The sequence below is a fragment of the Perognathus longimembris genome, chromosome 14, assembly GCF_023159225.1.
Source record: "Perognathus longimembris pacificus isolate PPM17 chromosome 14, ASM2315922v1, whole genome shotgun sequence".
In the NCBI taxonomy this organism is placed as follows: domain Eukaryota; kingdom Metazoa; phylum Chordata; class Mammalia; order Rodentia; family Heteromyidae; genus Perognathus; species Perognathus longimembris.
In genome coordinates, this window is record NC_063174.1 from 33,119,414 (window position 1) to 33,132,776 (window position 13,363).

At 44.1% G+C, this 13,363-nt stretch overlaps 1 protein-coding gene across 4 annotated transcripts in view; it reads left to right on the forward strand.

Annotated features, from left to right (window-relative positions):
* Window positions 1-13,363, forward strand: part of Syne2 (spectrin repeat containing nuclear envelope protein 2) — a 197,788-nt gene that overhangs the window by 155,822 nt on the left and 28,603 nt on the right. For all 4 annotated transcript variants that reach the window (XM_048361958.1, XM_048361959.1, XM_048361960.1 and 1 more), the window contains 2 exons: window positions 1,535-1,693; window positions 2,561-2,727. In XM_048361958.1, coding sequence (XP_048217915.1) covers window positions 1,535-1,693; window positions 2,561-2,727 — 326 coding nt within the window. The remainder of the gene's footprint in view (window positions 1-1,534; window positions 1,694-2,560; window positions 2,728-13,363) is intronic.

The window sequence follows — 13,363 nt, forward strand, 5'->3', positions numbered from 1 at the left end:
GTCTGTGAGGAGATCAAGAGGAATTAAAGGCTTCAAGGAGTCTTAATGATCTTTGTTTCAAGAATGTGTAACTCAAAGGAAAATGAATTCCTTCATCTCATTTCTAAATGTGTTTTAAGCTCTTTATTCAAGTTGGATACAAAAGAAAACGTGTTTAGAATACTGGAAAGTTCTCTTCTAAGTTAAGGCAGAAGCAGAGTGCAGCCCAGATGTTCCTAATTGTTGCCGTTGTGAGATTAATCTGAAGGTCTGGCCCTGGAAAGCCAGAGTTTTGAAAGCTAAGATAAATAAATGGCAGAGGGATAGAAACAAAAGGCTTGTTTTCCTAGGGATAGATTTCCAAGCCTTTCAAACACATTTGTCTGGGTAGGGGGTACTAGCTTTTGGTACTTTTGCCTCATTCTGAAAGACTCAGGAGGTTTTGTACTTAACAAGACACTCTCTTTTGTTTCCCTATCTTTGGTAAAGTTTTAACACTTTACCAAAAGGACCCTCTGTGACCCCATTTTAACTCAAAAGATTTTTAGGACCCAAGAACCCTTTTGTACCTTTATCAAAACTGCTTTGCATTATTTACATTCAAATTTATTGAAGTAGTCCATTGGAACCCTATGAGAAGGAGGCTCTTTGGCTGGCCTCTGCTTGGTGGGGTTGTTTATCAGCACCACAGAAGCATTGGGTATTTTGGGGTCAGCCTGAATATAGTACACGTTTCCGTGATTTCCATGAAAAAGCTACTGTGTACAATTATAAGTGTGGATCAGATGAGTGATGTGCATTGGTTTGGGTTTTATTTTACTTTGTTTAAATACTTGAACATGTATGTAGCTTTAATTTACCTGGTGCATTGTATTACAGTTTTTTTATCATGATCTGGATTATAGTTTTTCAACTAAATAAGCAGAACATTGGCCTTATAGATGTCTAAGAATTTGATAAATTTGGGCTGGGAATATGGCCTAGTGGCAAGAGTGCATGAAGCCCTCCCTGGGTTCGATTCCCCAGCACCACATATATAGAAAAGGCCAGAAGTGGAGTTGTGGCTCAAGTAGTAGAGTGCTAACCTTGAGCAAAAAGAAGCCAGGGACAGTGCTCAGGCCCTGAGTCCAAGCCCCAGGACTGGCGAAAACAACAACACAATAAATAATTTGATAAATTTTCAAAAGGGAAAAGATTTGAGTCAGATTTCAATTAGGTACTCGGACATCATAAATGAATATTGAAAGGACTCAAAACAGAGGAAATCTGTGTGACACTTAATATATTTAATTTTTCTTGTTTCTAACATTTGTTATTACCTGAGAGTAGTAGATGTACAATGGGTAAATGTCAGTCCTTTCAGTCAGCAAGTTGTTCTTTGAGCAAAGGTATGTCTGTTGGTGCTAAACCCTAGATTTTTAAGAGGAAGAAACACAGATTTCAGTCCTTATAGATGCTGACTAAGGTGAATGAAGTTCCCAGTCCTTTCCCTGGAGGGAAGGGCACAACTTCCTTGTTGGCTCTCCTCAGCTGCCAAATGCATCTTTATATGCAGGTGGCTATCCGCAAACAGGAGATTGAAGACAGACTCAATTCATGGATCCTGTTCAATGAAAAAAATAAGGAGCTGTGTGCGTGGCTGGTGCAAATGGAAAACAAAGTTCTCCAGACGGCAGACATTAGCATTGAAGAAATGATTGAGAAGTTGCAGAAGGTGAGCCGGCAGGGGTGGGTATAGTTAGGACCCCTTCCTCACTGCTGAGGATCTGATGTCACAGGAGCTTTTCCTGTCAACCAAGTTGAAGAGACTTTGGAACTACTTTTCATCTTTCTGAGGGAAAAGAGAAGACTCCAGAGAGATGGGAAGTGGGAGCCCCTTGTAGATGGGCATGCAAGGAAGAGAAGTGCTTTCTCTGCGTTGGGAAATCTGGCAGGGACTTCCATCTCCAGACCTGTGATGGCGTCTCTAGTTATTGCCAAAGGGTAGAGGTCAACCACAATGCTGTTCATGATTTTAGGTGGTCACTAGGCCCCAGGTGTGATGTAGCTCAGTAATACAGGTAACAAAATGCCACATAGTCACCCGGGACTCAGTTCTGTCCACCTGTGGGCTCCCAAAGTAAGTTAGATTAGAAAATGTCCATGAGAGAAATCAGAGGGGCTGTTGCATTAAGGACGTCAGGAGTGTCACATATTTTTAATTTGCTTAGTGGGCCTTTCTTGACTTTTTAGCCTCTTCTGTAGAGTTATGTTAACTCACAGGTATGAGAAAATTTCAATTTAAAAAACAAATTAAGAAGCACTTGCATGTTTGTGGCTGAAGAAGCAATGAATTTGGGGGTTGGGCTCCCAGCTACTTGGTAGACTGGGTTCTGAGGATGGGAGTTTGAAGCCACCTCAGAGAGGAAGGACCATGAGACTCTTATCTCCAATTAACCAGCTCAAGTGATAGAGCACCAGCCTTGACAAAAGAAGCTAAGGGATGGTGCCCAAGCCCTGAGTTCAAGCTCTTGTACTGGCACCAAAAACATAAAGGAATTTGGGGTAGTGATTGAGCTTCCTGTTTTGATGCCTCTGCCAGGACTGCATGGAGGAGATAAACTTGTTCAGTGAAAACAAGTCCCAGCTGAAGCAAATGGGGGAGCAGTTGATCCAGGCCAGCAGCAAGACGAGAGCTGCCGAGATCAAAGACAAGCTCAGCAAAATCAATGACCGCTGGCAGCATCTTTTTGATGTCATTGGATCAAGGTAAGAAATGGCCTAAAACTGCTTACTACTCCCCAGGGTTACGTTATCAAGTGACAAGCATTCTCTTCCTCTATAGTAATCTAGTAGTTTTATAAACTTACAGATTAAAGCTTGGTGATGAAAAAACAAATGTGAAAATTCTTTCAACATAAAAGGAAATGGATTCTTAGTACCAAAAAGTTATGGATTAGGTTAGGATCAAACCCAGAGTCTCTGGTAGGCAGGGGCTCTACGTTTCTGTTTCTTGGAGCCCTGGTCTCATTATGTGGCTGGCCTCCCAACTCCTGAGCTCAAATGATCCTCCCTCCTCAGCCTTCCAAATAGGGGGAACTATTGGCATCCCACTGAGTTCAGATAGATTAGGCTGAAAGGAGAGTTGCAAACTTATCTGGAAGCTTCTTCGGGAGCTATTCGGTAGGAATGTAGGAATTCTAACTCTGTGGAAACTCCATTACCAGCACAGTAACACTGCCATCCCTAAGGACGCCTCATTATTCCTGTCTTGTGTGGCAAATGCCAGAGGGCGGGGCACAAGCCTGGTTTTCAGAAGCTGGCCCCTGGCTGCTCCCAGGGCAAAGGGCTGGTGCACACTGGGAGTGCCAGGTCCTTGGTGTCATCTCTTTGGGAGAAGAGCTTTTGAGTGGCAATCAGTATTATGTCCTTAGATGGGCACCTAGACACAGCTATGATCACAAATAAAAAATAATTGTATCTCCCTTCACAGAATAGTAAGGCCCAGTGTTATCAAATATCTTCTGTCTGACAGACCCTGACTGTTCCCCATTGCAACCTTGCAGACAGAGATAGCAGCATCCTTGGGTCCCTTTCCCAGCTTTGGGTTTTACATGGCAGTGTGCTTTAAGTAAACAGGAGAACCTGGAAGGTGTGTGAAGAATTGGGAAGCGATGGGAATAGAGTGCTTATTTTGTACTTCAATGTCTTCTGGGAACCAAAAGTGACCCAAGCAAAGACACCAGGCTGAGGATAATGAGAACTGGAGATAGGGAAGGAGGACTCAATTACATTAATGGAAGTGGATATCTGAGCTGCAGGAGAGCCAAGTGGCTGGGAGCTCAGATCACATCTTCCTGGGGATGGGGGTAGGAAACAGGAATAGGATGAGATTGATTGGACGGCTGTGATCCCAGATAGGCTTGAATGAAAAAGAGTTGGGGCTTTTTTTGAAGGGCGTTGGAGGGAGTGGTGATTTGAGACCAAGTGTCACTATATAAGCCAATCTGGCCTCAAACTAGTGATTTCCCCCTGCCTCCCATCTCCTCAGTGCTGGGATTACGGGTATGAACTACCACACTCCATGGGCTGAGACTCTTGGTGTTTATTGGAAAAAGCAGGAGAGCCATGTTGTGAGTGAGGTGGAACAACATAGAAGCCACTGAATAAAGGACAAGAAAGAAGCTGAGGAAATGGAGCTAGAAAGATGTATTGGGAGCTGGGAGCCAGTGCCTATAATCCCAGCTACTCAAGTGGCTGAGATCAGAGGATCACGATTCAAAGCCAGCCTGGGCAGGAAAGTCCATGAGACTCTTACCCCCAAGTAACCACTAGAAGACTGGAATTGACGCTGTGACTCAAATGGTAGGAGTGCTAGCCTTAAGCTGAAGAGCTCAGGAATGGCACCGAGGCCCAGAGTTCAAGTTCCAGAAATGTCAACAACAACAAAGCCTATAGAAGCCCACCACTATAACCCAAGTAAGGCAGGAGTTTTGAACCAGTCCTGACTCCCTCTTGTCATGGAAACTTTAGCATGTTGATCTAACCTTTTTAGGCTTCTGCTTCCAAATCTGCCCAATTCATCTACAAGGTCATGAGAGGCTGCTGTACTCATTAGCCATACTTGACACGTGGACGCTAAGATGCCAGAGTTGATTGAATGGTTTTCCTTAGTCTCCCTGAAGAGAACTGTGTTAGCAGCATATTTGGTAATGGAAGAGGGTCCCCTGGGTTATGTCCTTCATCCAGGAGGACTAGGGGTTTGACTGGCTTACTCCCAGGGCTGGGAACAGGCTCCAGGTATTGTGGAAATGAATTAGTACATAAGAATCAGTATGTAAGAATATGATCATTTGTGTTGGGCAAAGTGTGTCTTCGTCATCACCATCATCTCTTTGTCCTGAGTCACCTTGGCAATAGTATTCTAGGGTATGATGATGTCACACCTGGGAGTGCCTCCTTTGGAAGCCAGGGTAAGCTAAGATGCCTCCTGGGGATTGGAGTGGCAAGCCATTCTTAACCAAGTTGTCTGGCTTTAGAGTTAGCAGGCTCATTGCTTTCTCCCTTGCCTCATTGGCTGCCTGCCTTTAAGGCAGTTTCTTGGTGGGAAAAGAGATAAAAACAGCAGGTGAAATTTCATCAGTCTTCTTGGAAACAGCCACTGGCAAAACAGGGAGTTGAAATAACAGCAAATATCTTGGCAGCCTGATATATTCTGAACAATTCTTTTTTTTTTTTTTTTAATGCATGACCTTACTTAAACTTCACTGTAATTCTAAAAAGTGGATATCAGGGCTGGGAATATGGCCTAGTGGCAAGAGTGCTTGCCTTGTATATATGAACCCAGGGTTCAATTTCCCAGCACCACATATATAGGAAACGGCCAGAAGTAGCGCTGTGGCTCAAGTTGCAGAGTGCTAACCTTGAGCAAAAAGAAGCCAGGGACAGTGCTCAGGCCCTGAGTCCAAGGCCCAGGACTGGCTAAATAAATAAATAAGCAAATAATATCATTATCCTTGTGTTTTTTGGTTTTCGTTTTTTGTGGGATTGAATTTAGGGCGTCACACTTTCTAGGCAAACTCTCTACTACTTGAGCCATACTTCTCGATCCTTTTGCTTTTTCACATAGGGTCTTGTACTTTGGTCTGACTGGGGACTGGGATTCTGCTACTGGAATTCTCCTATTCTTCCAAATATGTAGGACTCCAGGCATGCACCAACCACACTCAGTCCCATTCCCATTTTGCAGATAAGAAAACTGAGGCTGGAAGCTAAGTAACTTGTCCACTCGCCATGCAAATTAGCATCTCAACTCAGGCAGTTGTGCTGTTACCCTGCCACCTTACACCTAATTTGAAATATGAAACACTACGATGCATAGAACATAGCGATAACTTGATCCCTCCTGAGGGGTTGGGGAGGGAATCACTTCTGTTACAATACTGCAAAAGTCAGGGGCAGGGCAAAGGGCTAGGATGCTAAAGAGCTCTTGGTGTGTGTGCATTGAGCAGCAAGCTTGGCCCTGCTGCAAGGCAGGCATTCTTACGTGGAATCAGCTCCTCTTCTGACTTCAGCACTGACTTTGCCCTAGCGTTGCACTGAGGCCCGGCTGCTGTGTTTACATTGGAACAGGGCTGCTGTGTGGTGTCCAGAGGACTTCCACCACAGGAATCAGGACACCGGTTAGCCTTTTCTGACTCCCTTACATTGTTCTGTCTTGTAGGAGGGTAAAACCCTCTGTTGCTTAAAGTAATAAGTAAACTGGGTGTGGTAGTGCACACCTATAATCCTAGCACTAGGGAATGAGGAAGTTGAGGTGGGAGGATCGGGAGATTGAAGCCTGTCTGGGCAACATAGTAAGATCTTGTTGAGAGACAGACACTGAGACAGAGAGGGGAGAAAAACGTTCTCTCTTTCTGGATATCCCACAGAGGTACCTTGGCCTCGTGACTCCAAAGATTTGTACCACAGCCCTTTAACTTCAAGGTTCAGAAATCTATAACATCATAAGAGTAGATTTCATTCACTGCGGGAAAAGAAAAGAAAAAGTGTTCTTTGGGATTGTTTTCAGCAAATTTCACAATCATTGATGGAACAATGAGGACATGCAGCAGTTCTGATCAGGAGGGAATCAGGGCTATTGATTTTAACTTTATCTCCAGAACCTTGGTTTGACAGACAGGGAAGGTACAGCTTGGAAAAAGTAAATATATTAGCTGTGGAAACTGCTGTTGGCAGGGCGGGTACTCAAGGTCTCCCCTGCACTGCTAAGCAACCAGGTCTCCAGGTGGCCTCTGGCCTTCTAGGAAACCTTCCCTCTCAAAAGTAGTTTTTCAGCCCTGCTTGTGGTACACATCTGTAATCTGAGCTATGTGATAGCTCAGAAGACTGAGACATGGAAGATCACTGTTCAAGGCCAGCCCAGAGAGAAAAGTCTGGGTGACTCCATCTTGAATTAACCAGCAAAAAGCCAGGATGGAGGCTTAGATGAAGTGGTAGAGTGCCAGCCACAAGCAAGAAAGCCAAATGAGACCATGAAGCCCTGAGGTCAAACCCCGGTGCGCACCTATGCACGCCACGTGCGCGCGCACACACACACACACACACACACACAGAGAGTCATGTACACAATTTTCTCTGAAATCTAGAACTCAATGTACAATCCCTGCAGGTTCCACTCTCAATACTTATGTTCCTCTGGTCTAAGTAGTGCCAGAAACAGGCCCCCTCTTCTTCTCCCTCTCTCTCTAACCTTCTTTCCCTGCCCCCCCCCCCTTTCTCCTGGGGCTTGAACTCAGGGTCTGGGTGCTGTCCCTGAGCTTTTTTTGCCCAAGGCTAGTGCTCTACCATTGAACCACTGCTACCCTTCTGTTAGTTGGAAGTAAGAGGCACACAGACTTCCTGCCTGGTCTGGCTTTGAACCGAAATCTCAGAGCTCAGCCTCTTAGGTAATTAGGATTACAAGCATGAGCTACCAGCACCCAGCTTTTCCTTTCTTCTTTCTTTCTTTATGTCCTTCTTTCTGCCTTTCTTTCCTTCTTTCTCTTCCTTTTTCTTTTCTTTTTTTTTTTTTTAGGTTTCAGCAAGGATATACTTTAGAACAACAGGATAAAAAGTAGGAATAAATGGCAGTTTGGGGGAGGTATCATTTCCTGTTCCCCACACAAGAAATGGGAGTTAAAGACTGAAGAAGATACATTTCTAACAAGCACCCATAGATGGCACCCTAGGCACCAGACCTCTGAACACTAAGAACCACTGAGGCAGCCTGAGCTGCAGAAGGAGGGATTCCAGGCTGACAGTGAGACTTCTACAAGGCTGCCATGTTGATAAACACTCAGCCCTGCCTCCTCCCTTCCCTCTCCCCGGGTGGTGGAGAGGACTGAGATCACAGATGATAGAACCCCCAGGGTCAGCTGAGAGTCTCTATCCTCACTTGCCATCAACTTCATGTGAGTATAGGATGGCCATTAATGGGAGGAGTTGTAGCCCCAAAGTGCCCTTTCCTCAAAAGGTATTCAGCAACCCTTAATGCAAATAACTGGGAGGACACAGCTCCTGAACTGACCTTAATGAGGCTGGGAAGAACAGCCACCTTCGCATAGATTGCCAAGCCCTAGGCTATGGTGGAATTATCTGGAATCCAATCCCATCGATAACAAGGAATTAATTGACCTATACACCATGATGCACATTTGACAGATTCAATGAAGAGCAAACTTTTTCTTAACAGTAGTTACTACTCTTCTTCATATTTTCTTTGATAAAATCTTAATAAAATGACTCCCCAAAACCTGAATTCAAGGAAGACATTGGAAATGGTTTTCCAGAATTACCAAGCTGTGCAAGCTCCTCTTTTTTTTTTTTTTTTTCCTAGTCCTGGGCTTGGACTCAGGGCCTGAGCACTGTCCCTGGCTTCTTTTTGCTCAAGGCTAGCACTCTGCCACTTGAGCCACAGAGCCACTTTTGACCATTTTCTATATATGTGGTGCTGGGGAATCGAACCCAGGGCTTCATGTATGGGAGGCAAGCACTCTTGCCACTAGGCCATATCCCCAGCCCCTGCAGGCTTCTCTTGGCGGAAACCACATTACCTCATAGCAGATTAGGCACAAACTAGGGTGACAGACAGAAGATGTGGGGTAAAAGTGCTTCAGCCAGAAGTGACAAAAGTTCTGAAAAGATTTGTGCTTGGATTTTATCTTCCTGGTGGGATCAAAGCCAGAAAAGGATTTGGCCTGCCATATAATCTCAACTATGTGAGCAGAAAAGTGAATGGGCCAATCCTAAGCCTTAAGTACAAGCCCCAGTACTAGAGTGTGTGTGCATGCACACACACACACACACACACACACACACACACACAAAATACAAGTTGAACACCAAAGTCCATCTAATTTTGTTTCACGGGACCCATCTCATTTTATTAGTGCAAACCCTGGCCATGTCGAGACAGCCTGGAGATTTTTCTGGCAGCGTGGGGAGGTGATCTGAAAAGCATTCAGTGCCCGAAAGGGCCGCCCTCAGAATGTTGACATGAGTAAGCTCTCTGTGGGAACCATGAGTCATTTTAATTTTCTTTCTTTCTAATTTTTGCTTATCTCTACTTTCTAAGGAAGATCCTTATTTGCTCTTCATTTCCCTTCAATAGTAGCATCTTAACCTGCCAAGGGAGAGACTTCACTCAGCTGCCAGCCTATAACCAAATACTAATCCCTCCCTGGATTGCTCTCTGGCTTCCAGAAGTATCAAGTCCATAGAAAGAGAGGGGAAAGAGACTAAGCATTGTTTTGACATTTCACCTACCAATATGGAAAAGCCCACCCAATTTATAAATAAAAGCAATTAAAATGTTATTTAAACTCTGCCCGTGTTACTATAGCAACCCTGGGTTTTAAGAATGTTTTTCATCCCTTGCAAGAGTGGACCGGGAGTTACTTGGTTGCCTTTTTAAAGTGATAACACTTTCCATGGCTCTTCTTTTATCTGTATTTTCTCAAGGTTATGTTGGAAGACCAAACAATACCACTAGTCACAAAAGTTGCATTGCTCTGGTCCTAGCAGGTTGTCCCATCCATTGGAACTGGGGAATTTTTTTTTTATTACAGATTATTCTAGTTTATCAAGGGCCAGTAGGAGGTAGACCTCCCCTAATTTCATGTTGCTTCTCATCAGTTTAATGATTCCTTCTTTGCAACACATCTGCAGAAAAGCTTCCCCCAAGGAGAGACCAGTCGTTGGCAGGATCAGGCAGTAAGGAGGACTGAGCCTGAGTTCATGCTTCAAACTCAGTAGGTGTCAGGAGCAACCAAGCCTGTGATCATCTGTGAATCAGGTGTGGCATTTTGGGAGGAAAAAAAATGTTGCCAGATTTGAACTTGAATCCCAGTGATTTAGGATGCTCTCCAAAGTAAGGAGTGTTAACAATAATCAGATAGGCTTTAAGGAAGGGTTGATATCATGAAGTCAGAAATGAGCCCAACACCAACCAAACAGTAGTCTGATAAACAGGCATACAGGATCACCTAGGGAAAGTGAGGCTAGGGATAAGAGGAATTTCCCACATGATGGTTACATGGAGGAAGAAGAGGAAGGGAATTTTTCAATTTTTCTACCACAAGCAATAGAATGGATTAAATGAATCCTCTGGTCTTCCTAACCAGCACAGAAGGAGGTCTCAGAAACCAGTGCAGAAAAGCTTCCAAAAGGGACGTTGTCATCTTTGGGAGGAAGGCATTCCTTGCTAGACTCAAGCTTCCCGTTTCACCATATCTTTTAAACTTGAAACAGAGAAATTAAATTGAAAACAAATCCTTGTTTTCCCCCATGTCCCCAATCTAAATGTTTCTTGCCTGGGTTTAGAACACTTCATAAATAATCCAGAGCCAAGATAACACTGTGTGACTCTCTTCCCCCAGCGTTGCAATTCTGCTGCACCAGAACAAAGACTCTGTATGTGTGTATGTGTGTGAAGAAGGAGCTGGAGATGTTTGTGTCTTGAAAGGGAGAAAATGAGATAAAAATTTGCAGAGAGTGGAGGTGTCTTCCTTTCCTCCTGACATTGCCTTGTGCCTGGGAGCCCGAGAGGGCCCAAGAGGAGCCTTGGGAAGGGCTGCGTCAGCCGCTGGGCAAGATGCTGAACCAGTGAATGGAGAGGGCACGCTGGGCAGGGGGCGGGGCCGCCGGGCCAGGAGGGAGGTGTTGGAGCAGCCGGGAACGTGGAGCTATCGCTTAAACCTAAGGAATGATTTTTTCTCATAAACAGTAAGTGCCATTTTGGTCCTCAGCATTGCCCGTGGCCGAGGCAGCTGCTGCGGTCTGCGTGTGTCTTGTTGTCTGGGTTTGTTTCCCCTTTGGTTACAATAGAAATCATGGATGAGATATGGAGGTTGTTGAGTGTGAGCTCAGCCATCGGGGGATGGGCGATGGGCTGGCCCGGCGTCAGCGTGCATGTGGGGTCTGCAGCAGTCTGCCTCTGACAAGCCAGGCAGAGACCTGGTTGCACTGGGTAGAAAAATGCAAGTTCTCTGGTGACAAGAAAGCTTCAGAGAGGCAATTAGCCCCAAATGTGTTGTTAACCTTCATGTCCTCCAATCAAAGCGTGGAGAACTTGGAGCCATCGATTCTTTTACTATAGAGTCTTTTAGCCCTTTAAAAAGATAAAATGGTACCGGGATGTGTGCAGTGTCTCCAGCAACTGACAGCTGCCCACAGGTTTGATTGTGGGTTTGTTTCAGTACTGATTCAGGTACTTTTAATCGTCTCCATTTTTCCTTAGTAATTTTTTATTAATGTTGCCCACACTGGAACAGGAATTTTGTTGTTGTTGTTAACTTGTACTGACTAGCATTTCTTTGATTGAATGGCAGACTCCACATAAGGAGAACAGAGTTAAAAGGTAAATTAATTCCATATGCTTGAATATGAATTCCTTTAAATGAATATGCATTAAATATTTAAAGCCTCTGCCATACATTTGGGCTTGGTAGAATGTTCTGGAAGGAGAGGGGTGTTCCTCACTTTGTATTCTGATCCATCCCAAGCGAAGACAAAAGAAAACTTTATTCATCTTCATTCTATTCTGCATCTCTAAGCATAATCCCTGTAAAAAAAAAAAAAAAAAGAACTCTTTTATGACTAAGAAGTATGATTCTTATTTTGTTTGGTTTCATAGAAGTCTACAAGTTTGCACCTAAAAATTTTTATTGTTCTGTCCATCAGACCTGGAATTCTGCCTCAGATAACCTTGCTGTTTTTGTTTGGTGGTGGTTTTTTTTTTCCTGGATCAGTGTTATTTGTTGAGATATATGTGTGAGAAATGTTAGCTCAGAACACCTGGGAGAAACTGTGGGTAAGGGCAGAGAAGCGAGCCACATAAACAAACTGCTTAGGTGGTTGATGTAATGCAGTATTGTGCCAACAAGCCGGTTTCTGAATAGGCTTTCTTGTTTCTTTCTGGTAGCTCAAGACGTTGTGTTTTCGAAGAGTAATACTAACAAGGCCTAACTAACATGGAGGTTGGTCACCTGGGCAAAAGGGCACATACTTCCTGACCTGGGGAAAGATGGCTGGGTTAAAGTGTCTGCAGAATACAGAATGATAGGATTGGCATACATGTGTTGGTGCCTGGGGCAAGTTGTAACTCGGAGCTACATTTTGGTTCATGTGCGTCTGGGGTCACTTAGCCTCCAGGCAGAGGTTGGGACATAAAACAGGTTAAGTCCTGACTGGATAAAGCTTGGTAGCCTCCTGGTGACCTTTTTTCTTTCCCTCTGCCTTCCCTTCTTCTTGAAGGTCCTAAAAGTACATTTGTGATCTTCAGTACTTGATGTGGAGACTGAGGTTAGGAGTGAGCATGGCTGCAAAAGGGCTTCCATGTTCTCTGGTCTTTGCTTCTTTTCAAATACAACGTGATCACCTGTTTGATAGAAAAGACAAAGTAGAAGGCTTGCGTGGCTGTCACTCATCCAGTAGGTGCTTACTGAGTACCTCCTATGTTGTATTCTAATGTCTGCATTTTAAGAGTATAGCTCTGTGGGAGTGAGACCTATCTTCTGGTTACTTATGAATCTCCAGGCTATGCACAAGACCCAAAATAGAGAAAACAGTTCAATGTCTAATGGAAGAGAAAATGTGGGCAGCATATTTTAGCTTTCTGACCTTCTCACACACTTGCTAAGAGCTACAAAATGCAGCACGAAGTGAACTAGCTTCTATTCCAGCATGCCTTGGAGTTATGGGTCCAGATTCCTTGACATGTTCTCTGAGCAACAAAACCCATCCCACCTCCAGTAGACGCATGTTAGTGTGTGGAGGATGGTATGAGAGAGGCCACCAGATAGCTCTGAGCTAGACTGAACAGGTTGGGATTCTATCCCTGCTGCCAGGCCATGTGGCTTGGGCAAGTGTGTTAACCTCTGCTTCAGTAGCACCCATCAGATAGCACTGTGAGCAGGATTAAATGAGCATAAGAAACACAGCAGGCCTGGCTCATGTCAGCAAGTAAGTGTTCACATGTTACATCATGGTCTGTTTTAGCAATCAATTATGAATTATAAAACATACCCAAGGCAGGAGTTTTTAAAGAATGTGGTTAATAATAGAACGTAATACAGACTGACTATCCTTTATCCAACGTGCTTGAGAACAGAGGTATTTTGGATTTCAGATTTTGGAATATTTGCATATACAGATGGTAAGATATCTTGGGGCTGAGGCCAAGTCTAAACACAAAATGCATTTTGGTTTCTTATACACAGGGTATGAAGGTAACTTTTTATATTTTAGTATGCTTTTAGGGTCTTTGGTTTGGGGCTGGTCCTGAAGCTTGATCTTAGGGCCTGAGCACTGTCTCTGAGCTTTTTTTGCTTTTTTTTTTTTTTGCTCAAGACTAGTGCTCTATTAC